Raw genomic sequence first — 24023 nt, 5'->3', positions numbered from 1 at the left:
TCCGTTTCAATACTGGCAGGAAAAAAAAGGCAATTTGGATGCCCTTGCACAAACTGGCTATGTTTTACTTAAGTTGCACACCCTCCAGTGTGTACTAAGAAAGAGTTTTTAGCGAAGCCAGGAACCTTGTCAGTGATCAGCATAGGAGGTTACTTCCCCTAATTGAGAAAAAGATGATGTTCATCAAAATGAATTACAAATTCCACAAGGAAGACTTTTACAAGCAATTACCTCCAAAAAGTACAGAGGGACCTGTGATGGTGGATTCCAGCAGGGACGAACTAATAGTCTGTGAAGAAGATGATGTACACACTGATGCGGGTGAGGAATCGGATGCTGATGAAGACATTGTTTGTGCACTGCCCATTGCCAGCTTGTTTGGGGAGTCCAAACAAACCAATCATTTTAGCCACAACGGACAGTCCCTGTTGCTAAAATTATTGATTTGTTAAACTTTGCGTGTTCTGTTTAATATACAACATAAGGGTGGGTGGGAGGGACGGACCCAAGGACAATTCCATCTTGCACCTCTTTTCTTTGCATTTTGTGCTCTATGGAGCATTTTTTGACATAGTTTATAAAACAGATATCCTGTCTGCCACTGTAGTGCCACTACTAGATGTGCCAGGTGTTTGTGCCGCCCACTTCTGTCACTTAGCTTAGTCATCCAGCTAAATGGTGCAGCCTTTTGGCCTAAACTGGATGAAAACAATATTGTGAGCTGTGAGGTGTTCAAAATAGATTGTAAATTAGTGGAAATTAATGTTATTGAGGTTAATAATACTGTGAGAGCTATGATACCCCCAAATTCTGTTATTTTAGCTATTTTTATGACGAAAACTGCAAGGGCGGTTTTGGCAAAACCCAATCCAGATTCAAAACACGAAGGAGATCCATATCCAAAACCAAAAAATACACCCGAAAAAATGGCCTGGCGCACACCCCTAATATTATGCATTAAAAAGTGATACAGTTGAGACGGATATATAGTGATAAATGACCAGTCAACCAGGTTCTTAACTGACATGTCAAAGGCTATGTTTGAAAAATGACAGGAGCTGGAAGGCTGGTACTTTATCACTCTTTATCCATCTACATTTTATCACTTTTAAAGGCTTACTGCACAGGTTCTCAAACTCGGTCTTCAGGACCCCACACGGTGCATGTTTTGCAGGTCTCCTCACAAAATCACAAGTGAAATAATTAGCTCCACCTGTGGACCTTTCAAAATGTGTTAGTGAGTAATTAATACACCTGTGCACTTGCTGGGTTACCTGCAAAACATGCACTGTGTGGGGTCCTGAGGACCGAGTTTGAGAACCCCTGTTCTAGAGCATAGGTTCTCAAACTCGGTCCTCAGGACCCCACACAGTGCATGTTTTGCAGGTAACCCAGCAGGTGCACAAGTGTATTAATTACTCACTGACACTTTTTAAAAGGTCCACAGGTGGAGCTAATTATTTCACTTGTGATTCTGTGAGGAGACCTGCAAAACATGCATTGTGCGGGGTCCTGAGGACCGAGTTTGAGAACCTGTGGCTTACTGTAATACATTTGGGCCTAAATAATTACAACCACCTGTAGATTGTTTAAATGTGTCAGTCAGTAATGAACACCTGTGCTCCAGCAAGGAGACATGGAAAACATGTATTGTTAGTGTGTCCCAAGACACTGATATAGACCACCCACTCTAAGGGGTGGATTTAAAGTGTTAGGGGTATATTTACTAAGGTGCAGGTTTATAGAAGTGGCCCATAGCAATCATCATATGCTACTTATCTATTATGTTCTAGAACAGTGGTTCTCAAACTCGGTCCTCAGAACCCCAAAATAGTTCACGTTTTCCAGGTCACCTAGCAGGTGCACAGGTATACTCATTACTCACTGACACATTTTAAAAGATCCACAGGTGAAAAATAATTATTTCAGTTGCAATTCTGTGAGGAGACCTGGAAAACATGCACCGTGTGGGATCCTGAGAGCCGAGTTTGAGAACATGTGTTCTAGAAGATAATAGCTTGAATCTGATTGGTTGCTATAGGCAACAGCTCCACTTTTATAATCTTGCACTTTAGTAAATATACCTAACAGTTTAGATCTACTCCTGCAGGGATCCAATACTGTCATACTTCTTCAGTGGGTCTAGTTATCAGTATTAGCTATAAACTCTTTATTTAGGAATATTAAAAGTTAATTCTATATTAATTTCAAATACACTACCTTAGTTTACTTTTAAATTCAAATGATAGAGCTGTGTGCAAATCATCTCAATATTTATTACTACCATTTATTTACATAGTTTACACATAGTGGGTTATTCAGAGCTGGGCATAGATCTGGCTTCCACAGCAAGATCTGCGTCCATCTACTCACATGCTGGAGGCCACCCAGCACAGGGCAAGGTCGTCTAGCATTGCATTTGCAATTTAATTGCGAAGACATCAATTAGAGGACGACCCCTGCTTGCGCAGCCTGGCTACGCTGGAAGACAGTCTGGCACCATATTTTGTCACGCAGCCACCACGAAAACGGTCTGGACACTCCTGCATTGTCCGGACCACTCTCACCTAATGCTGCATCGATTCCCCCCAACCCCCACCCACCTCCGACATCCGCCGCTGTTAATCGCTATTCTTCTGGGATGCGATTGGATGCTGAAGGGTTGCACACGTGCACTATGGCCGATCCGCATGCAGACCTATGGATGCAGCCACTGCATGCGAAAGCAGCTGCTGCGCCCATCTCTGAATAGCCCCATAATCCGCAGTGCTTTACAGAGAATTTTTAGCCATTCTCCCAGTGATTCTTACAGAAATCCATTCAAGCATGAAGAGAATATACAAACTCCACACTGTTACGACCATGGCATGAACTGAACCAAAGACCTCAGCGCTGCGACTCAGTAATGCTAACCATTACACTATCAATCGCCCAATCAATTGATAATTTCTTTTTCTATGTAGGTTATGACAGACTACTCAATCTAGTTCCTATGGAAACATGACGCATATTTGCAACGTGTTCTAAACAGCAACACTGTAGCTGTAAAATGGTACTCTATGTAATGTGCACGATCTCATCATGCAAGCATAATCAGTAATTGCCTATACTCATTTAGCATGCAATGACAATTACACAATTTAGACAAAGGTAAATAAATTAAGATCCAGTCATCCCCGTCCTTTTATTTTCCCTGTAGGAGGCATTGCTGCTGGTTAGTGATTTTGGGTATAGTTAAATTCTTAAGAATCATGCACCTGCTCCTATCCGACGCCAGGTGGCGCAAGTCTACAAGGTTTACGGCAAAGCTGCTTCAGACTGAGTGCCGCAGGAAGAGTGTGCTGCAATAGGCGCCCTGCTACCCTTTAGTAGCTCTCAGAAGCCGCCGTTCTAGGATCGTTGTCTGCATCAGCACCACGGACAGCGCTCAGCCTTGCTCCCACCAGCGTGGCCATTGAAGAGAAACATCTCATTGTGAGTATTGTTTTTCCTTATTAGCTGCAATAGTTATAGACGCTCCCTTGCTGTCGGTAGATAGAATGTCTGCATATAGTCAAATAAAGATGCATGTGTGTGTTAAAGATGTCACATGCAAACATGTATGCTCAACCCATGCAAAATAAAAAAACAACAACAAAAAAAACCCTTCTACTTTGTGCAGTGCTATAGGAGACGAGAAAGGAACCTAATATCGTATTGTTGGATATAGCCTGGATTTGTATTGTGGTCAGGTCTGCTCGCCTCCATTTATGCATATGCATGCTATTTATATTTATATCGGACACTGTCCCCATTCTCTAGGTCTGGGAAGAGAGGCACAAGTATGGTGAAGCTGGGGAGTAACCTGAGTGACAAAAACAGTAAGGATCCTTCTGGCGAAGATGGATTTCAGACGGTGCCTTTGATCACACCCTTGGATGTAAATCATCTGCAGTTCTCAGCCCCAGAAAAGGTAACATTATAAATGGATGTTATAGGAAAGCAAATCAGCATGACTGCCGGACCTTATTTCCTATTCATAGTCCATGAAATGAACAACACATGCATGGCATTGTTATGGAGAAATGGATGTGTAGGAGATGCATTTCTGGTCACAGCCATATACCATACATAGGGGAGGTAGCTTGGTCCTACATGATTCCACAGCTTGTTTGTGAAGAATATTCTAGTAGTGCTTGATTGTTTGATGTCTATTTGTGAACCTATCCAGTGCACCATGTTTATGTTTATAATCCTTTTTGATCAGTAATTTCAAGTATTTGAATAGTAATATTTTCCAATATTTCATTGACAAATGTTAGTGACTATTATATATCTAGGGACCATGCACTCTCTAATGGTTAGCAAAGACACTATGGAGAGTGGCCACACCCCTAAACATGGGCACCTACTACTTTATTCGCCTGGTGGGCCCTTCATGCCCAGTCTAACACTGGCTTCTTATGTGCAAATAATGAAATAGGTTTATTATATTTACTCATATAAATAATAATCATGGATATTTTTTTTAATAAGGGCGATAGATTATAACTCATATAGACTTGATTGGCTCTCATATGTATGCATGTTTGGGTTTATTTGTATGCATGTTAGTTTTCACACACAGATGTACTAAGCCTGAAAAGTGATAAATATCACAGTGATAAAGTACCAACCAATTGGCTCCTAACTGTCATTTTTCAAACACAGCCTGTAACATGGCAGTTAGGAGCCGATTGGCTGGTGCTTTATCACAGTGATATTTATCACTTTTCAGGCTTAGTACATCTCCCCCACAAACTGTGTAGTTACTGTTTAACATAAACATGGATTGCTAATACTCTTACATGGATGGGGACATGATTCACTAATACTGTTATGGTTGGCATCTTCCATTACAGAAGACACAATGCCAGCTTTGTTGCACACACATCTAGTATTCCTATGAATAAATATGCTCAATTAGAACTCTTACTCATACAGATGGGCATTTAGGTGTGGCTAGTACTCCTACACAGTATGTCTGGCTACTTTCATAATTTTTGTCATTTTCAGGGACAAAGTCATATTTTCAAATAAAATGATGATTATTATGAAAACAGTATAGCCAGCATTTAGAATAGACTGTCCTCTTACAACAATATGACACAATACATTTTTACAAAATTATGTGTATATATTATATTTTTGCTGTAATTACAGTGAAAAGAGAAACACAATTGAAGAATATTTTTCCTCGATTCAATGCTACTTGATTTATATTTTTTATTAAAAGGTTTTTGTTTTTTTTTAAAGTACTTTCCACTATAAATTACAGAGGGTAACACTTCTCACACTTATCTCCTACATTTTTTCTGCCTGTTTGAAGTACATATTTTATTTGAGCTTTTTTTTTCATTTCACTGTGAAACCACAGCTGTTTATTATGAAGTGAAACTCCCATGCATAATGGTGGAAATGTTTCCTCCAATGTATTATTTCCAGGCTAAGGTCATCATTTTCTACTGAACTTTCATTGTATATCCTGTTTAATTTTAGTATCTGTCAGAGGGGAAAAACATGTTTTTACTATGGAAAGGGACTTTTTTCATTGGACTTTAAAGTAGGATTTCACACTGATTATATCAGAGCTGTATACAGCACACGCACCCTAAATTTATGAGTATTTTTTTCCTCTTTCTTTTTGTAATTAGCTAATCTACATTACAAACAAGAGTGAGGCTAAGATGAGATGGATTTTAAAACTGAGCACATTGGGCCTAATTGTGGTTGGAGTAGCTGTTGCTACTACTTCCTTGAAAGCAGAGCCAGATTAAGGTCCACATGAGCCTGGGGCTGAAAATAATCATGGGCCTAGTGTGAGAAATCTAGGAGGTGTGGCTAATGTTATGTGGGTGTGGCCTGTGAACCACACTGTGAAGTACACTATAAACCCCAATGTCTCCAAAAATAATTAAAAGTAGAAAAACAGTATCACTTTGTGAGGAAATTAATAATATTATTTTAATTCTTATCATATATGGCAACCATGTGACCAGCTGGGCACTTAATCATCATCATGCTGTCATGGTGATTGGCCTATTTTTATCTGGGGCCTGGAGCTGTAGCTCCATCTGCCCCATTGTTAATCTGGCCCTGCTTGGAAGCAGCAGTGATAGCGCTGTATGGTGATGCAGCAGGAGGCGTCTATTACAAGTAGACGCCTCCTGCTGCAGCAGTGATCCAAGCTGCTTTCTAGGACACAGCATCAGATCACTGAGACACATCAGGCTGCTTGTGGCACCCATTGGGTCGCGCAAGTCACCGGATGCAGATGCTTGCAGGAGTCCAGGAAATCTCCATCCAGCGATTTATCCTTCTGGCCTGTTCCCTCCTCCTAAATGGTGGTGTTCACAAATGGAGTGTGTTGTCTCACCCCCAGATGGCATCAGACTGTCAATCACTGACAGTCTGATGCCACCCTGCATCCTGTGTTGCAGGCTGCATTTGCGCATGCACAGAATGGGTCCTACGTATGTTCAAAATACAGAACATTGGTACTCTACGCCATGGGGTGCAGGACCGACCACATCTGAATGTGCAAATTCTCTTCAGCAAACAAGTAGATATGCAATAGGGTACTATGTTTAATTCATAACATGAATTGTATCTTAAAAGTCTCTTTTACATATTCTTTAAAACAGAATGTAGTTAATATAACGGCTGTGGGATCCCAGATGCCCTCGCTGCCAGTATTGCAGCTGGCAGGATCCTGACAGCCGGCATCCCGTCAGCCGGGCTATCATTCTGTACGCTTTTAAAGCATATAATGACACCATATATAAAAGCACAGGTTAAATATAAAATATAAAATGATGCAATTATTATTAATGTTAATAGAAAAACATACATTTGTGTCAGTTATATTTATGTATCTAGAAACATAAACAGAGGACACAAAGAAAACTTGTGCTTTGTTATAAAATAACAATTAGATGATCCTACTTAAAGAATACATAGTAACATAGTAACATAGTAACATAGTATCTGAGGTTGAAAAAAGACAATTGTCCATCGAGTTCAACCTATTTGTGGTCTCCTATGCATGATGATTTGACTAAAATTTCTGACTGATGCTGCTGTCAGCCGTTGCATTTTATCCCTATTTATAGTAACTATAATGCATGACTATGCACCATACCCCTGGATATCCTTATCCATTAGGAATTTATCTAACCCATTCTTAAAGGTGTTGACAGATTCCGCCATTACAACTCCCTCGGGCAGGGAATTCCAAACACGTATTGTCCTTACCGTGAAAAAGCCTTTACGCCGTATTGTGCGGAATCTCCTCTCCTCTAACCTGAGCGAGTGTCCAGAATGGACCTTGGTGTGCTTTTGAATATAAATGATGAGGTAATGCAGTTTACTTAACATAGCTGAAAAAAACAGAAACTACTAAAACACAAAACAGCAGAGTTTAGGGCTAGGCCTGAACCAGGGCAAGTGAAGCTCTGCACTCCGCCTCAACACACATCCCCACCATCTGCTGAATGCAGGATTTTGCTTTTATCCAAACACAATCTACATGTCGGTTAGACAAGTAAAGCACTCTCCAGTGGAGAAGTAGTCATTGTCATTGAACAGTGCGAATCGTGTGCAGTAGTTAATGGCTTCTCTGTATCGGTGATGCATCCCTTGGGTTTATAAATATGCTCTGCACAATCCACTTTGTGAACAGGAAGCTTTCTTTTCTTTCTTGGCGTGGCTGTAGTCAATGCTGAATTTCTGTTATGAAATATCTAGGGACCTTATTCTCTGTAATATTTTGTGTATTTTTGTAAAGTCATACATCTTTCTAATTCTAACTGCTGCTTGCTAGCCCATAAACACAATGTTGTAGACTAGTGCAATCAATGAAAGGTACACGGCTGGTACATGTAATAAATTCACAAGCTGGCATATTCAGTAATAGTATAAGGCTGGTATTAGGGTACAGGGCTTGTATATGTAATAAAGACATTGGCCGTCATATCCAGTGATGGTACATGGCTAGTATTAGGGTACAGGGATGGTGCATAAAATAAGGACACATGCTGCATATTCAGTAAAGGTACAAGGTTGATTTTAGGAAACAGGGCAGGTACATATAAACAGGGCTGTCTTAACAGCGGTGTAGGCCCCTGGGCAAAGCAATGCACTGGGGCCCCTACCCATTCTCCAGTGGTAAGGGTGGGGGGTGCTATCAGCGGCAGCTTTGATGAACTGTAGGGATATAGGGGGTGTTCTATCTTCCGCTCAGCATGTAGAACCTTGAGCAGTAATTTCTGCTAATTACTCCTTTATTGGACAAATTGTGATAGATGGGGCAGAAGGGAGAACACTAAACTGTAGAAGGGGGTATATGGCTGAATCAAGAAGCCCTGGTACATGACTTCAAAGATGGTAGGGGGTGTTTAATACACAGGGGAGGGGGGATAGTGGAGTGGCCTTAATATTAATCATTTTCTGATGGGAGGAAAGCTTGTAAGACTGCAGATATCTCCAGTTCCCGGTAATAGATTTCTTAGCTTTCAATAGGATAAAAAAAAAAAAGTCCAACCTTTCAGGAGGTACTGGGGACTTGGGAATCAGAGTTCAGAAGCCAGAGCAATCCATCAACGAAAATATAAAACTGCATATTAGGCGTGTGGAGCTGGAGCAGGGACCAGCTGCTGGAAGGCTGACATCTCTGGTTCTGGGCACAGTAGAAACAAGCTGCAAGCGTCCACCCAAAGGGGAGAGTTCCAGCTTTTGGCAAATACTTTAAGAAAAAAGTCAGACAGAACCTGAGTTATCTCCCTGGGAAAAGCAATTAACAGACTCAGATGGGGCCACTGCTTTGAAGTCGGATGTCTCCAGTTCCCCAGGCCGATTTTAAAAATTCTGGTACCCCCGGAAAAAGGGGACCCTCAGCTATCAGCCTAAGACCGTTTTTCTCCTGGGGCCTTGGGCTACTGCCTATGGAGCCCATGTGAACAGACAGCCCTGCATATAAAGATGCATGCTGGCATATTCAGTGAAGTTATAGTGCTAGTATATGGGTAATGGCATGTGCATATAATAAGGACACAGGCTGACATATTCATTGATGATACAGTGCTGGTATGAGGGTACGGGGCTGGTACATATAATGAGGATGCAGGGTTGGCAAATTAAGTTATTGTATAGGGCTAGTATTAGGGTACAGGGCTGGTGAATGTAATAAGGGCATAATGTTGACATATACTGTGAAATTACTGGGCTGGTGCGAGGGTACAGTGCTACTACATATACAGTAATAAGGACAGATGCTGACATATTCAGTGATGGCACATAGCTGCTACGAGGGTACATTGCATGTAATTGTGATAAGGATATAGTGCCTGAATCAGAGGTATTTTTTTTTATCTCCTCTCAGCTGCAGTCCCTTACCTCCTGGTGATTGATGGCTGATGTCACAAAGAGATGGGGCTTAGGTCCAGCAGCGGCTGGGCTTAGGGCCAGGGGCAAGACTTAAGTATGGCATTGCTGAACAGGCTGACTTCTATAGACTGCATCTGCTGCAGTCCATAGAAGCCAGATAGCGCTGACTGTATAGCAGAGTAGTGGTTTCCCATGTGAAGCGTGCCCTCTACTATTGCAGTCTGGACTGGCAGTCCCTGGGGGAGAAAACACCTCCCCATGGGACTGACTGCCTGGCTGTGATTAGCAGGGTGCTATTCAATTAGAGCACCTTTTTCACACCTCATAAGTTAACTGTTAACTGGCGTCAACACATAGAATCCAGGATAAGTTCCCAGACCTATGTATTAAAATGATCATGGCATCCGAAAAACTGGGCTTTCTATTCAAGCCTGCTCAGGCTCGGAAAAAAAATCCCTGTTACCTGTAGTCTCCAGGCTGCCTTTGCGACTAATTGAGTAGTTCCGGGGAAACAATTAGCCTGTGGTAAATGACCACCTCTAATTGAATTCCCCCATGTTTTAAAAAATAAAAAAACATGCAATGCTAATTGTATAATTAAAAATACTAATAATATTTTAAACAGTCTAGTAAAAAAGAAAATAAAGTGAAATGTGTAATTCTTTCATACATTGGCAAGTCATTTTGAGGAATAAAATATTAACATATTAATGTTTTTTAGGTGGTTGTTAAAACAAGGACAGAGTACCAGTCTGAACAAAAGAACAAGAAACTTAAAGTGCCAAAAATTGCAGAGTTCACCGTCAGTTTCACTGATGGGGTGACTGAAAGGTTAAAGGTATGTTTCCTATATTCTTGCCACTGAGATTTATTTGTTCATACAGTGATTTGATTGCCTACCTCATACATAAAACACATATTAAGTCTTTGTTGAGAGTAAAGGTACAAAAGTGTGTATATTCAATCAGCAATAAATTGATGGTAAAAAAAAGATTTAAAAATATCTAGTTTATAGTATATACTTTGTTATTATTATGATTCATTTATAGAGCAACACAAAAGTAAAATTCCATAGCATAAGAGACAAAGAAAAAGCAAGGCTAACAAAATGCAAGCAGCAGTGGCATGCGGTGAGGTGAGGCAGAGACTTTTCTATCATACTAATATATACACAAGAGTTTTTACTATATAAAGTATACTGTATGAAAAATACAAAGAAGATATTAGAAATATCTTATTTGTATTATTCTAATTATTTTTATAGTCAACACTCTAGAGTAAAAAGTCTATGGCTTATGCGCACATCTCTTATCAAAACTCACCAAATTTCCAGCAGAATATACTGCTATACCTGTGTACAGTATAATCCCCACATGTTCTCTTTGGCTCATATATTGTGTGTATTGTGCACCGGACATTTTTCGGGTTTTGTGTTTTAGTTTTGGATTCAGTTCCGCTGCCGTGTTTTGGATTCGGACGCGTTTTGGCAAAACCTCCCTTAAGAATTTTTTGTCGGATTCGGGTGTGTTTTGGATTCGGGTGTTTTTTTTTCAAAAACTCCTCAAAAACAGCTTAAATCATAGAATTTGGGGGTAATTTTGATCCCATAGTATTATTAACCTCAATAACCATAATTTCCAATCATTTCCAGTCTATTCTGAACACCTCACAATATTATTTTTAGTCCTAAAATTTGCACCGAGGTCGCCGGATGACTAAGCTAAGCGACCCAAGTGGCCGGCACAAACACCTGGCCCATCTAGGAGTGGCACTGCACTGTTAGACAGGATGGCACTTAAAAAAATTAGCCCCAAACATCACATGATGCAGAGATAAATAAAAAAAAATAGAGGTGCAAGATGGAATTGTCCACCCACCCTTATGTTGTATAAACAGGACATGCACACTTTAACAAACCCATCATTTCAGTGACAGGGTCTGCCACACGACTGTGGCTGAAATGACTGGTTGGTTTGGGCCCCTACCAAAAAAGAAGCAATCAATCTCTCCTTGCACAAACTGGCTCTACAGAGGCAAGATGTCCACCTCCTCCTCATCATCCGAATCCTCACCCCTTTCACTATGTACATCCCACTCCTCACAGATTATTAATTCATCCCCACTGGAATCCACCATCTCAGGTCCCTGTGTACTTTCTGGAAGCAATTGCTGGTGAATGTCTCCACGGAGGAATTGATTATAATTCATTTTGATGAAAATCATCTTCTCCACATTTTCTGGAAGTAACCTCGTACGCCGATTGCTGACAAGGTGAGCGGCTGCACTCAACACTCTTTCGCAGTACACACTGGAAGGGGGGCAACATAGGTAAAATAAAGCCAGTTTGTGCAAGGGCCTCCAAATTGCCTCTTTTTCCTGCCAGTATACGTACGGACTGTCTGACGTGCCTACTTGGATGCGGTCACTCATATAATCCTCCACAATTCTTTCAATGGTGAGAGAATCATATGCAGTGACAGTAGACGACATGTCAGTAATCGTTGGCAGGTCCTTCAGTCCGGACCAGATGTCAGCACTCGCTCCAGACTGCCCTGCATCACCGCCAGCGGGTGGGCTCGGAATTCTTGCACTTTTCCTCGCAGCCCCAGTAGCGGGAGAATGTGAAGAAGGAGTTGTTGGCGGTTCACGTTCCGTTTGACTTGACAAGTGTCTCACCAGCAGGTCTTTGAACATCTGCAGACTTGTGTCTGCCGGAAAGAGTGATACAACATAGGCTTTAAACCTAGGATCGAGCATGGTGGCCAAAATGTAGTGCTCTGATTTCAACAGATTGACCACCCGTAAATCCTGGTTAAGCGAATTAAGGGCTCCATCCACAAGTCCCACATGCCTAGCGGAATCACTCCGTTTTAGCTCCTCCTTCAATCTTTCCAGCTTCTTCTGCAAAAGCCTGATGAGGGGAATAACCTGACTCAGGCTGGCAGTGTCTGAACTGACTTCACGTGTGGCAAGTTCAAAGGGTTGCAGAACCTTGCACAATGTTGAAATCATTCTCCACTGCGCTTGAGTCAGGTGCATTCCCCCTCCTTTGCCTATATCATAGGTAGATGTATAGGCTTGAATGGCCTTTTGCTGCTCCTCCATCCTCTGAAGCATATAGAGTGTTGAATTCCACCTCGTTACCACCTCTTGCTTCAGCTGATGGCGGGGCAGGTTCAGGAGTGTTTGCTGGTGCTCCAGTCTTCGGCACGCGGTGGCTGAATGCCGAAAGTGGCCCGCAATTCTTCGGGCCATCGACAGCATCTCTTGCACGCCCCTGTCATTTTAAAAAAAAATCTGCACCACCAAATTCAATGTATGTGCAAAACATGGAACGTGCTGGAATTTGCCCACATGTAATGCACGCACAATATTGGTGGCGTTGTCCGATGTCACAAATCCCCAGGAGAGTCCAATTGGGGTAAGCCATTCTGCGATGATCTTCCTCAGTTTCCATAAGAGGTTGTCAGCTGTGTGCCTCTTCTGGAAAGCGGTGATACAAAGTGTAGCCTGCCTAGGAACGAGTTGGCGTTTGCGAGATGCTGCTACTGGTGCCGCTGCTGCTGTTCTTGCTGCGGGAGGCAATATATCTACCCAGCGGGCTGTCACAGTCATATAGTCCTGAGTCTGCCCTGCTCCACTTGTCCACATGTCCGTGGTTAAGTGGACATTGGGTACAACTGCATTTTTTAGGACACTGGTGACTCTTTTTCTGACATCTGTGTACATTCTCGGTATCGCCTGCCTAGAGAAATGGAACCTAGATGGTATTTGGTACCAGGGACACAGTACCTCAAGCAATTCTCTAATTCCCTGTGAATTAACGGTGGATACCGGACACACGTTTAGCACCACCGCAGCTGCCAAGACCTGAGTTATCCGCTTTGCAGCAGGATGACTGCTGTGATATTTCATCTTCCTCGTAAAGGACTGTTGGACAGTCAATTGCTTACTGGAAGTAGTACAAGTGGTCTTCCGACTTCCCCTCTGGGATGACAATCGACTCCCAGCAGCAACAACAGCAGCGCCAGCAGCAGTAGGCATTACACTCAAGGATGCATCGGAGGAATCCCAGGCAGGAGAGGACTCGTCAGACTTGCCAGTGATATGGCCTGCAGGACTATTGGCTTTCCTGTCTAAGGAGGAAATTGACACTGAGGGAGTTGGTGGTGTGGTTTGCAGGAGCTTGGTTACAAGAGGAAGGGATTTAGTTGTCAGTGGACTGCTTCCACTGTCACCCAAAGTTTTTGAACTTGTCAATGACTTCTGATGAATGCGCTCCAGGTGACGTATAAGGGAGGATGTTCCTAGGTGGTTAATGTCCTTACCCCTACTTATTACAGCTTGACAAAGGCAACACATGGCTTGACACCTGTTGTCCGCATTTCTGTTAAAATAATTCCACACCGAAGAGGTGATTTTTTTTGTAATTTTACCAGGCATGTCAATGGCCATATTCGTCCCACGGACAACAGGTGTCTCCTCGGGTGCCTTACTTAAACAAACCACCTCACCATCAGAATCCTCCTTGTCAATTTCCTCATCCTGGTATACTTCAACAGTGACATCTTCAATTTGACTATCAGGAACTGGACTGCGGGTGCTCTTTCCAGCACTTGCAGGGGGCGTGCAAATGGTGGAAGGCGCCACCTCTTCCCATCCAGTGTTGGGAAGGTCAGGCATCGCAACCGACACAATTGGACTCTCCTTGGGGATTTGTGATTTAGAAGAACGTACAGTTCTTTGTTGTGCTTTTGCCAGCTTAAGTCTTTTCATTTTTCTAGTGGGAGAATGAGTGCTTCCATCCTCATGTGAAGCTGAACCACTAGCCATGAACATAGGCCAGGGCCTCAGCCGTTCCTTGCCACTCCGTGTCGTAAATGGCATATTGGCAAGTTTACGCTTCTCATCAGACGCTTTTAATTTTGATTTTTGGGTCATTTTACTGAACTTTTGTTTTTTGGATTATACATGCTCTCTACTATGACATTGGGCACCGGACTTGGCAGACGACGTTGATGGCATTTCATTGTCTCGGCCATGACTAGTGGCAGCAGCTTCAGCACGAGGTGGAAGTGGATCTTGATCTTTCCCTATTTTACCCTCCACATTTTTGTTCTCCATTTTTTAATGTGTGGAATTATATGGCAGTAATATATCAGTGGCCTACTGTACTGTACTATATATGTATACTGTTGGTCACCAAAATGCTGCACTGTAATACTAGAAGCTATAGAAAAGTATATATATTATTGTATATATCAGTACAGAGCGGTGTAACTGTGACCATGTGTCCTGACAAGCAGTATAGAAGCTATAGAAAAGTATATATATTATTGTATATATCAGTACAGAGCGGTGTAACTGTGACCCATGTGTCCTGACAAGCAGTATAGAAGCTATAGAAAAGTATATATATTATTGTATATATCAGTACAGAGCAGTGTAACTGTGACCATGTGTCCTGACAAGCAGTATAGAAGCTATAGAAAAGTATATATATTATTGTATATATCAGTACAGAGCGGTGTAACTGTGACCATGTGTCCTGACAAGCAGTATAGAAGCTATAGAAAAGTATATATATTATTGTATATATCAGTACAGAGCAGTGTAACTGTGACCATGTGTCCTGACAAGCAGTATAGAAGCTATAGAAAAGTATATATATTATTGTATATATCAGTACAGAGCAGTGTAACTGTGACCATGTGTCCTGACAAGCAGTATAGAAGCTATAGAAAAGTATATATATTATTGTATATATCAGTACAGAGCGGTGTAACTGTGACCATGTGTCCTGACAAGCAGTATAGAAGCTATAGAAAAGTATATATATTATTGTATATATCAGTACAGAGCGGTGTAACTGTGACCATGTGTCCTGACAAGCAGTATAGAAGCTATAGAAAAGTATATATATTATTGTATATATCAGTACAGAGCGGTGTAACTGTGACCATGTGTCCTGACAAGCAGTATAGAAGCTATAGAAAAGTATATATATTATTGTATATATCAGTACAGAGCAGTGTAACTGTGACCATGTGTCCTGACAAGCAGTATAGAAGCTATAGAAAAGTATATATATTATTGTATATATCAGTACAGAGTGGTGTAACTGTGACACATGTGTGTCCTGACAAGCAGTATAGAAGCTATAGAAAAGTATATATATTATTGTATATATCAGTACAGAGCGGTGTAACTGTGACCATGTGTCCTGACAAGCAGTATAGAAGCTATAGAAAAGTATATATTATATACTGGTGGTCCCCAGTCCCCACAATGTAGCACACTGATCAGATATTTGCAGCACACTGAGCACAGATATGGAGCGTTTTCAGGCAGAGAACGTAGATATTTTCAGCACACTGAGCACAGATTATTTGCAGCACACTGAGCACAGATATTTTCAGCACACTGAGCACAGATTACGGAGCTTTTCAGGGAGAGAACGCAGCCACGTCCTCTCCGTTCAATCTCCAAAGCACGAGTGAAAATGGCGGCGACGCGTGGCTCCTTATATAGAATACAAATCTCGCGAGAATCCGACAGCGGGATGATGACGTACGGGCGCGTTCTGGTTAACCGAGCAAGGCGGGAGGATCCGAGGCTGCCTCAGAACCGTGTAAAATAGGTGAAGTTCGGTGGGGTTCGGATCCCGAGGAACCGAACCCGCTCATCTCTAATTGTGTGTAAATCTGGCTCTGGTGCTAGCCAGTGTTTCCTCAGCCATTTACCTCACCGCACATCCCTGGAAAGCAGTACAGGTATTTGAAAATGAGAGTGTCATAATACATCTACAGTCATAAAATTCAGGTTACAGTGACAACCATGAGTAGCAGAGTACAGGAAATATACAGCTGGTTATGCAGTAGTTATGGCGGGGAATGTAAAAGGGGAATAATGCAGCAAAGATTGATAAGAGCAGGAAAAAACAGAATTGAAAACATGAAGAGATGAATGGGTGGTGGCAGTGGGGGAGTAACTTTAAAATAAAGATTTGCATGAACTCCCATGTTTTGGTTCTGCTTTAATTTTAGCAAAAAATCTCTCAAGTGTTTTGCATTGGTTTTGGATTATTTCAAAATGCTAAACACAGCTAAAACTATGTCATTTTTGGACCAATTTTTGTTTCACAGTATTAACATCAATAACATCAACAACATTCACTGTCGATATTCATAGTGTTAGGGAAGGTTGTGGTTAGTGTTGGTTATGGATCAAAGAATTGAGAGAAGGTCAACAATGTTTAGGTCAACATCAAATGGTCAACATGCACAAGGTTGACACGGTCGAAAGGTCGACACAGAAATGGTTGACACATGCAAAGGTCAGCGTGAGTTTCTGATGGTTTTGTTGGTGTCAAAATTCCAGCAGGTGGACCCCCAATTAGTGCACTCCTTCACCTCTTATGGCTCACTTCAATCTCCATGCTTTGGCCATTTCACTCGGCACAGGTTATTATTCCCAATCATAGTCCACATGGATGTTAAAGTATTAAAAGTCCTAAAAAAAACCTCCAAAAAACTAATGTCAGCAATATGCTGTGTCGATCATTGTCACGTCAACCATTTGAACCTTTCAACCTTTTGACCATTTCGACTATATGCATATCAACCATTTGGTGTCTGCCTATTGCTTGTCAACATTTTAACTGTTGACCTATCAGCCAGATACCGTTAGGGTTAGGAGTAAGGCTGCTATATTTATTAATTACTAAAATTGTCTGACATGTTGAGATGCTGTGTTGAGATGCACAATTTGAAATGTCATTATCAACATAATGTCCATGGTCACATTCCGAATATCAACATTCAAATTCCGTCGATATTATGGTGTCAACATTCAGGGCCCTCTACTAGTAAATGCTTCTAATATGATTCGCTTGGTAATGAGTTAAAAGGAATGCAAATGATTATGGAAGTACAGAAAGAGAATGTAGAAAAGACAAAAGTAAACTTAATAAATTACTTTATCATATATTTAAAGATATCTGTTTTTACCACATATTTGTAAAATTATTTAATTTTATGGCAATACAGATCATTGTACTGTGATACAAAACTGTCAATAGAGCACAGAATTCACTTACTGTAATTACCTACATATATGTACTCATAACACTACAGTAGCACCTCTACACCATATGGTGCGAGAGGTCCAGGATGAATTAGCTGCCTCGTCTCTTTCTTAACATTTTGTGGCTTATTCGCATCAAAGATGCAGTGAAAACCTAAAGTGTATTAGAGACACTGGGCTGCGACCTTAACTGCAAAGGAATTCATGTTAAACACATACAAAGTTGGTGAGAAAGCACAAGGGAAGGGAACTTGGTGTGAGAAAAAGTTGTGGCCGCTGCATCATAGCGCTGTGTATGTAGAGTCACATTCAGTCGCACACAGATGTGTTGCACATTAAATTGATTAGTACAATCTATTTATTATTAATTATTACTATTTATGAACAGTTTCTTACATAGCGCGGCAAAGTCCGTTGTGCTTTACAATTTGAAACAATGATAAAACTGGGTAATAACAAACAGTCATAGAGGTAGGAAGGCCCTGCTCGCAAGCTTACAATCTATAGGGAAATAGGCATTGATACACAAGGATAGGTGCTATCGCACAGTTGTCCACCAGATTGCAAAGGCTCTCGGTGGGCTGCATGATATGGTCACACATCAATGATGAACTGGGGTCAGGAGGAAAGGAAAGTGAAGATATGTGTGGACTGTACAGTGGGGATATAATTGGATAGGAAAGCTTATGAAGGTTATGTGAGCGGTTCTTGAATTTGATAAGCTTGCCTGAATAGGTGAGTTTTCAGGGAACTCTTGAAGGATTGGAATCTAGAGAAGAGTCTTACTGTGTGGGTTTGAGAGGAGTGATTACACTGATTGCACTCCTCCCTTCAGTTGCTCCTGACTGAGGAGCTCAAGCCACCCCCGCTGCTCTGCGTGAAGCACCACTCAGCGGTGCTAGAAAACACTTTCTTTTAATTTTTTTATTCCTAAGGGGATGTGGCCACGTCTCCTACTATTAGGTCATGCCCCCAAAATTTATCCAGACTAGGCAGACCTCTGGACAGCATTGAACGAATACTGTATATATCAGCTAATTTTCTCAAGTACCTCTACATGAGTATGCATTAAAAATAAGGAAACATCATCTCTGTTCACATATTGCATAATAAAGGAACTGGGTCAGAATATCACACGTATATATTATTTATCCATTTAATACATCACTGGGGAGTACACAAGAATCTTTTGAGTGTATAAATAACAAGGTTTGTTACCTCCGCAAGTTATGATTTTAAGATAAGACTTGTAAAAAATACATGGATATGTATCAGCCAGTTCTGTTGTACGGTTAACAATAGTGGGTACCGGATTGCCCTGTCAATCATAAATCCATTATGGTTAAGTTTATTGATAAAACAAGTGTTTGTATATATACTGTTTAAAATACTGGCAAAGAATAATTTGCCCGGATGGAAGTATTTAAGGTACCCAATCTCAATAGTGCATATATATTTGTATGTTATTGGCTATTGAGGTTTAACCTTCTAGTGTAGTAAAAATTGTGGTGATGCCATAAAACAACCTGCATGTTATAATTATACATATATTTTATAGATCATTATGTGAGCCCACACTGTAGCCAGAATATATACTGCATCTTCATAGTAGTAAGATCTCTTCCTTTATTTTTAAAACATCCTGAATTTGATTAATCGAGTATCACTTTCTTGTTCCTCATAAGTAGATTATTGCATGGGCTCTGCTACTACTTCTTCCAAAGTAAATGTACATATAAGAAATACTGTAGGTGTGCATTTATTTATGAATTTTTTTTATAGCCTAGTTATGGAAAATTGTGCAGATATACATTTCATACCTACCTTTACAAATGTCTCACCTTCCTTTTGTACGTTTGTATGGAAGCAGTCATTACTGTGCTTAATTACCGGTTAAAGGTAATAGTGTTCATTATTACAATTACCCTCTTGTTCTTATTTGCTCATCGGAAAGTACGTTAAAGCCCAGACTCTTGTAAAGATTATTATAACTGGCTGATTTTAATGAATTCTCTTATTGTGTAGGGACATATATTTTTAATTTCTAATGTATTCCTAATTACTTTCCTCCTCCAGGGTGCTCATAACTTATGCAGCAGTAGTTTATATACACTTTCTTCAATTATTCTACTTTCTTGTTCAGTTGGGGAAAAAGGCAACCATGGCAACCAGTCACATGGTCTGGGAGACGACTGTCAGACATTTATACACACACAGTAAGAGCGTGTCCCACTTGCACTGAAAAAAAAAGGTTAAACAAAGAATGCCAGACGTATATATATATATATATATATATATAGTTAGAGAAAAGGTGCCCTTGATTACACAGGTTACATCCAGCATACATTACAGAAAGCATTTAAATGTCCTTAGATGGTACAGTACCCTCTTTCAACTGATGTAGTTATGGTTTTACATTATATAATAACATCCTATGTTACAGAAAACATGGGGTAAGAATGTTGTAATGCCTGCTTCTTTCTCATCATACTGTATTTCCAAGAAAGTCTTTAAAACTCTTTCAAATGTTGTCCACTTAGTAGTTATGGTCTGGTGACCCCAGACAGTGTTACTTTACACCGGCGTTTTCCCAACCATGGTCCTCAACGCACATTAACAGGCTAGGTCCAAGAACCTGCGCAATGGATCTGGCAGGCGCAGGGACTGGCGCATGCACATATTTGGTGGTATGGACGCACATGCACAAAACAACAGCTTCTAGGGCTGGATGGCCCATCTGGCTCTTCTGGCAAATGCCAGAAAGGACGATGGGCAGGTGGGCCGGTTCGGTCACAGAGAGAGTGCAGCTCCCGGATCTCTGTTTGCGCCCCCACCACCCGAAGTACCTGTTTCTAACAAGAATGGGTGCTGCAAGTCCACATCTACCTGACTCTCGGCACGTCCCCATACCCCTGGTCCATGCGCCAATGCCCCCATACCCATAGTGTGCATTTCAACAAAAATGGGGGCAGTCATGAGTCCATACCCCCTGACTCACGGCACGCCCCCGTGCCCATGCAAGCCACCCCCCTTGTGCTGAACACACGCACACGAGAATGCCAGGGCCAAATTCTGGCACCAGTCCATTCCTGCCGGCTTCTATGGACCACATCAGCTGCAGCCCATAGAAGCCAGGTAGGGCTGCCAGAAAGGCAGGCAGTGGATTCCCACAGGAAACACACCTTCTGCAAATCACATTCTGGGCTAGCACCGGGGCTTAAAGTGGTCCTGGAGAGGTGGTGGGACTCATCTCCCCCCCCACTACCCCTCCCCCATACACAATCTTATTCACATTGCCCCACATACTAATGCCCCTTACACACACAATATCCACAGTAGTGCCCCTTACACACACAATGCCCACAGTAGTAGTGGTGGTGCTTAGACACATAGTGCCCACAGTAGTAGTGCCCCTTACACACATAATGCCCAAAATAGTGTCACTTCAAAGCTTTAGGGATTTTGATATGTGTTTGATTTTTAATACGATGCATAATGTAGCAGGATTTGTTGACCAACCTTTGCTCACTTCTTCCATGAGTACCCTCTGCTTTCCTATCTGTTTCCTTTGTCTGTCACTCTCCTCATGTGTCCATATCTTCATTCTAGGTTGCCTTTTTATTCCCTATATGCTCTCCCTTGTTTCTGATCACCTGAATCTTTCTCTCCTTTACTTACTCCCTACACTTCTCACTCCCTGATAGCCTTTCAGCACCTGCTTTTATCTCACCCTGTGCCCCTCATTCCCTCATATCACCCTCTGTGCCTCTCACTCCAGCTCACCCCCTGCACCACTCACTCCATCTCATCTCCTAAGCCCGTTACTATCCCATCTCACCCCCTGTGCCTATCGCTCCATCTCAACCCCTGCGCCTCTCACTCCATCTCACCCCTGCTCCTCTCACTCCATCTCACCTCCTATGCCCCTCACTATCCATCTCACCCCCTGCGCCTCTCACTCCATCTCACCCCCTGCGCCTCTCACTCCATCTCACCCCCTGCACCTCTCACTCCATCTCAGCCCCTGCACCTCTCACTCATCTCACCCCCTATGCATCTCATTCCTTTCTCCCCCCCTTCTTTGTGGCTGGGAGTGGGACTGATGCAGAGCCAGGAGGATCGGGTCATGGCTGCTGTGCAGTTTAAAGTCGGCACCAGCAGCCAGCCAATCCCAGCTTGCAGGCCGACTGCCAATCAAAAGAAGGGGCTGCTCTTTGAATCTGGCACCGATTGCATGCCAGTCATGGCTCACAGACCACCAGCCAATGAGAAGCTGGCAAATTGGTTGTCAGTCCTCGAGCCACCTCTTCTTTTGATTGGCAGCTGTTCCGCCAGCTGGGATTGGCTGGTGGCCGATGCCAACTTTAAACTGTGCCCCTCATTCCCCCATATCAACCTCTGTGCCTCTCACTCCATCTCACCCCCTGCACCACTTACTCCATCTCATCTCCTAAGCCCCTTACTATCCCATCTCACCCCCTGCGCCTATCACTCCATCTCAGCCCCTGCGCCTCTCACTCCATCTCACCCCTGCTCCTCTCACTCCATCTCACCTCCTATGCCCCTCACTATCCATCTCACCCCCTGCGCCTCTCACTCCATCTCACCCCCTGCGCCTCTCACTCCATCTCACCCCCGGCACCTCTCACTCCATCTCAGCCCCTGCACCTCTCACTCCATCTCAGCCCCTGCACCTCTCACTCATCTCACCCCCTACGCATCTCATTCCTTTCTCCCCCCCCTTCTTTGTGGCTGGGAGTGGGACTGATGCAGAGCCAGGAGGATCGGGTCATGGCTGCTGTGCAGTTTAAAGTTGGCACCAGCAGCCAGCCAATCCCAGCTTGCAGGCCGACTGCCAATCAAAAGAAGGGGCTGCTCTTTGAATCGGCATCGATTGCATGCCAGTCATGGCTCACAGACCACCAGCCAATGAAAAGCTGGCAAATTGGTCGTCAGTCCTCGAGCCACCTCTTCTTTTGATTGACAGCTGTTCCGTCAGCTGGGATTGGCTGGTGGCCGATGCCAACTTTAAACTGAACAGCAACTGGGACCTGATGATCCCTAGTTGCTGTGGCTTGGCAAGGTGGGTGGAGGTGGAACTGGTTCCGTCTCCAATTAGAAGTGACAGAACGCAGTTTCGCCCCATTCCGGCCAACTTTAACCCCTGACTGGCAGTCCCAGAGGGAGAAAACACCTGCCAGTGGGTCTGCCTGACCTGCTGATGACTGACAGGTACCACTTCCAATGGAAAGTCACTACCAGTCACAGTGTAGTCAGTGCAGTCATGGACTGCAACTGGCTCACTAAAGTGGTGGATTTTAATTGAAGGAGGGGGCAGCCCTTCAGCCCATAGGTAAAATACGCCAATGGTTTAATAAAAACTAAAAACTGAGGTATGGAAGCAAGGGGTTTGCCTAGAGTGCAGCAGTATTTGTGTCTTGTTGCGGGGGGCTGCTGGTATCCAAGGACTTGTCCAGACTCCAAATGGCTAGTTATATTGTTCAGGTTTTTGATACCTGTGCCCAACCCTGTACTCGGTGTTGTATGTGAGAAACAAGTGTCTATATGGTCTGTAAATACTTTTTATTTTTGCAGTCACAATGCTCAGTATAACAGACAGTACAATATTGCATATACAAAAAAGCAAAGATGTAAGTGGACACATCTGTATATTAGTACACACGTAATTTGAGTGATCACACAGTATTATCGATGTTCATAGCATTAGCATGCACGCAGTGTGAACAAACCGATGTATAGAGAAATGAATGCAAACTTGATGTCGTATGATGAATACAGTAATGAACAGTCTTGAGAGCAAAGAATGTCTCTATTCTGGATATATCAAGTGGCAGTCTTTTCCTAAAGGGACTTCCGTGTCCCCAAGTATAAGTCAGAGCAACTGTGCCCAGAAGCTGTTCTGTCCTCAATGAATGGTTTCTGATGGGGGTCGTGTTCTGGGAAGCTGGCGTCCCGGCCAGCCAGGTGCAACTTACCTTCACGATGTGGTGTCTTGTTCCTGTTGCTCACTCTGCGGTGAGCCTCTGTGTAGCCACTTGTGTATCTTCAACCCTCTCCGTCCCCAGTGGTGCTCCTCAGCATTCAGTGCTGGATGTCTTCCTGGCCCTGCTGCTGGGCCACCGGGTCCAGCCTGAACACCGGAAGTTGAGTTGTTGCAAGGCTCCGCTTCTTCCTGTGTGGTCTCAACGGCCGCTCCACTCACCAGCCGGCGAGGAGTCTTATGGATGTGGTCTGTGGTGATTTGCAGGCAATGCAAGCTTGCAATGTCTATTTGTGGATCTGTTTCCAACGCGTTTCAGTAGCAAACGGCCTTTGTCAATTACACTGGGGGACACGGAAGTCCCTTTAGGAAAAGACTGCCACTTGATATATCCGGAATAGAGACATTCTTTGCTCTCAAGACTGTTCATTACTGTATTCATCATACGACATCAAGTTTGCATTAATTTCTCTATACCTCGGTTTGTTCACACTGCATGCATGCTACTGCTATGAACATAGATAATACTGTGTGA

General features: G+C 42.7%; 1 protein-coding gene across 1 annotated transcript in view; it reads left to right on the top strand.

Moving 5' to 3' along the window:
• Positions 1 to 3307: 3307 nt before the first annotated feature.
• The window catches only part of NSG2 (neuronal vesicle trafficking associated 2), a 120854-nt gene continuing 100138 nt past the window's right edge, over positions 3308 to 24023 (top strand). The window contains exons 1-3 of the mRNA XM_063928057.1: positions 3308 to 3474; positions 3802 to 3952; positions 10124 to 10240. Of these exons, the coding sequence (XP_063784127.1) occupies positions 3824 to 3952; positions 10124 to 10240 (246 nt within the window). The 5' untranslated portion in view covers positions 3308 to 3474; positions 3802 to 3823. The remainder of the gene's footprint in view (positions 3475 to 3801; positions 3953 to 10123; positions 10241 to 24023) is intronic.

Source organism: Pseudophryne corroboree, chromosome 6 (assembly GCF_028390025.1).
Source record: "Pseudophryne corroboree isolate aPseCor3 chromosome 6, aPseCor3.hap2, whole genome shotgun sequence".
Lineage (NCBI taxonomy): Eukaryota > Metazoa > Chordata > Amphibia > Anura > Myobatrachidae > Pseudophryne > Pseudophryne corroboree.
Note: the sequence above shows the minus strand (reverse complement) of the source record. Positions and strands in the feature narration are given on the sequence as shown.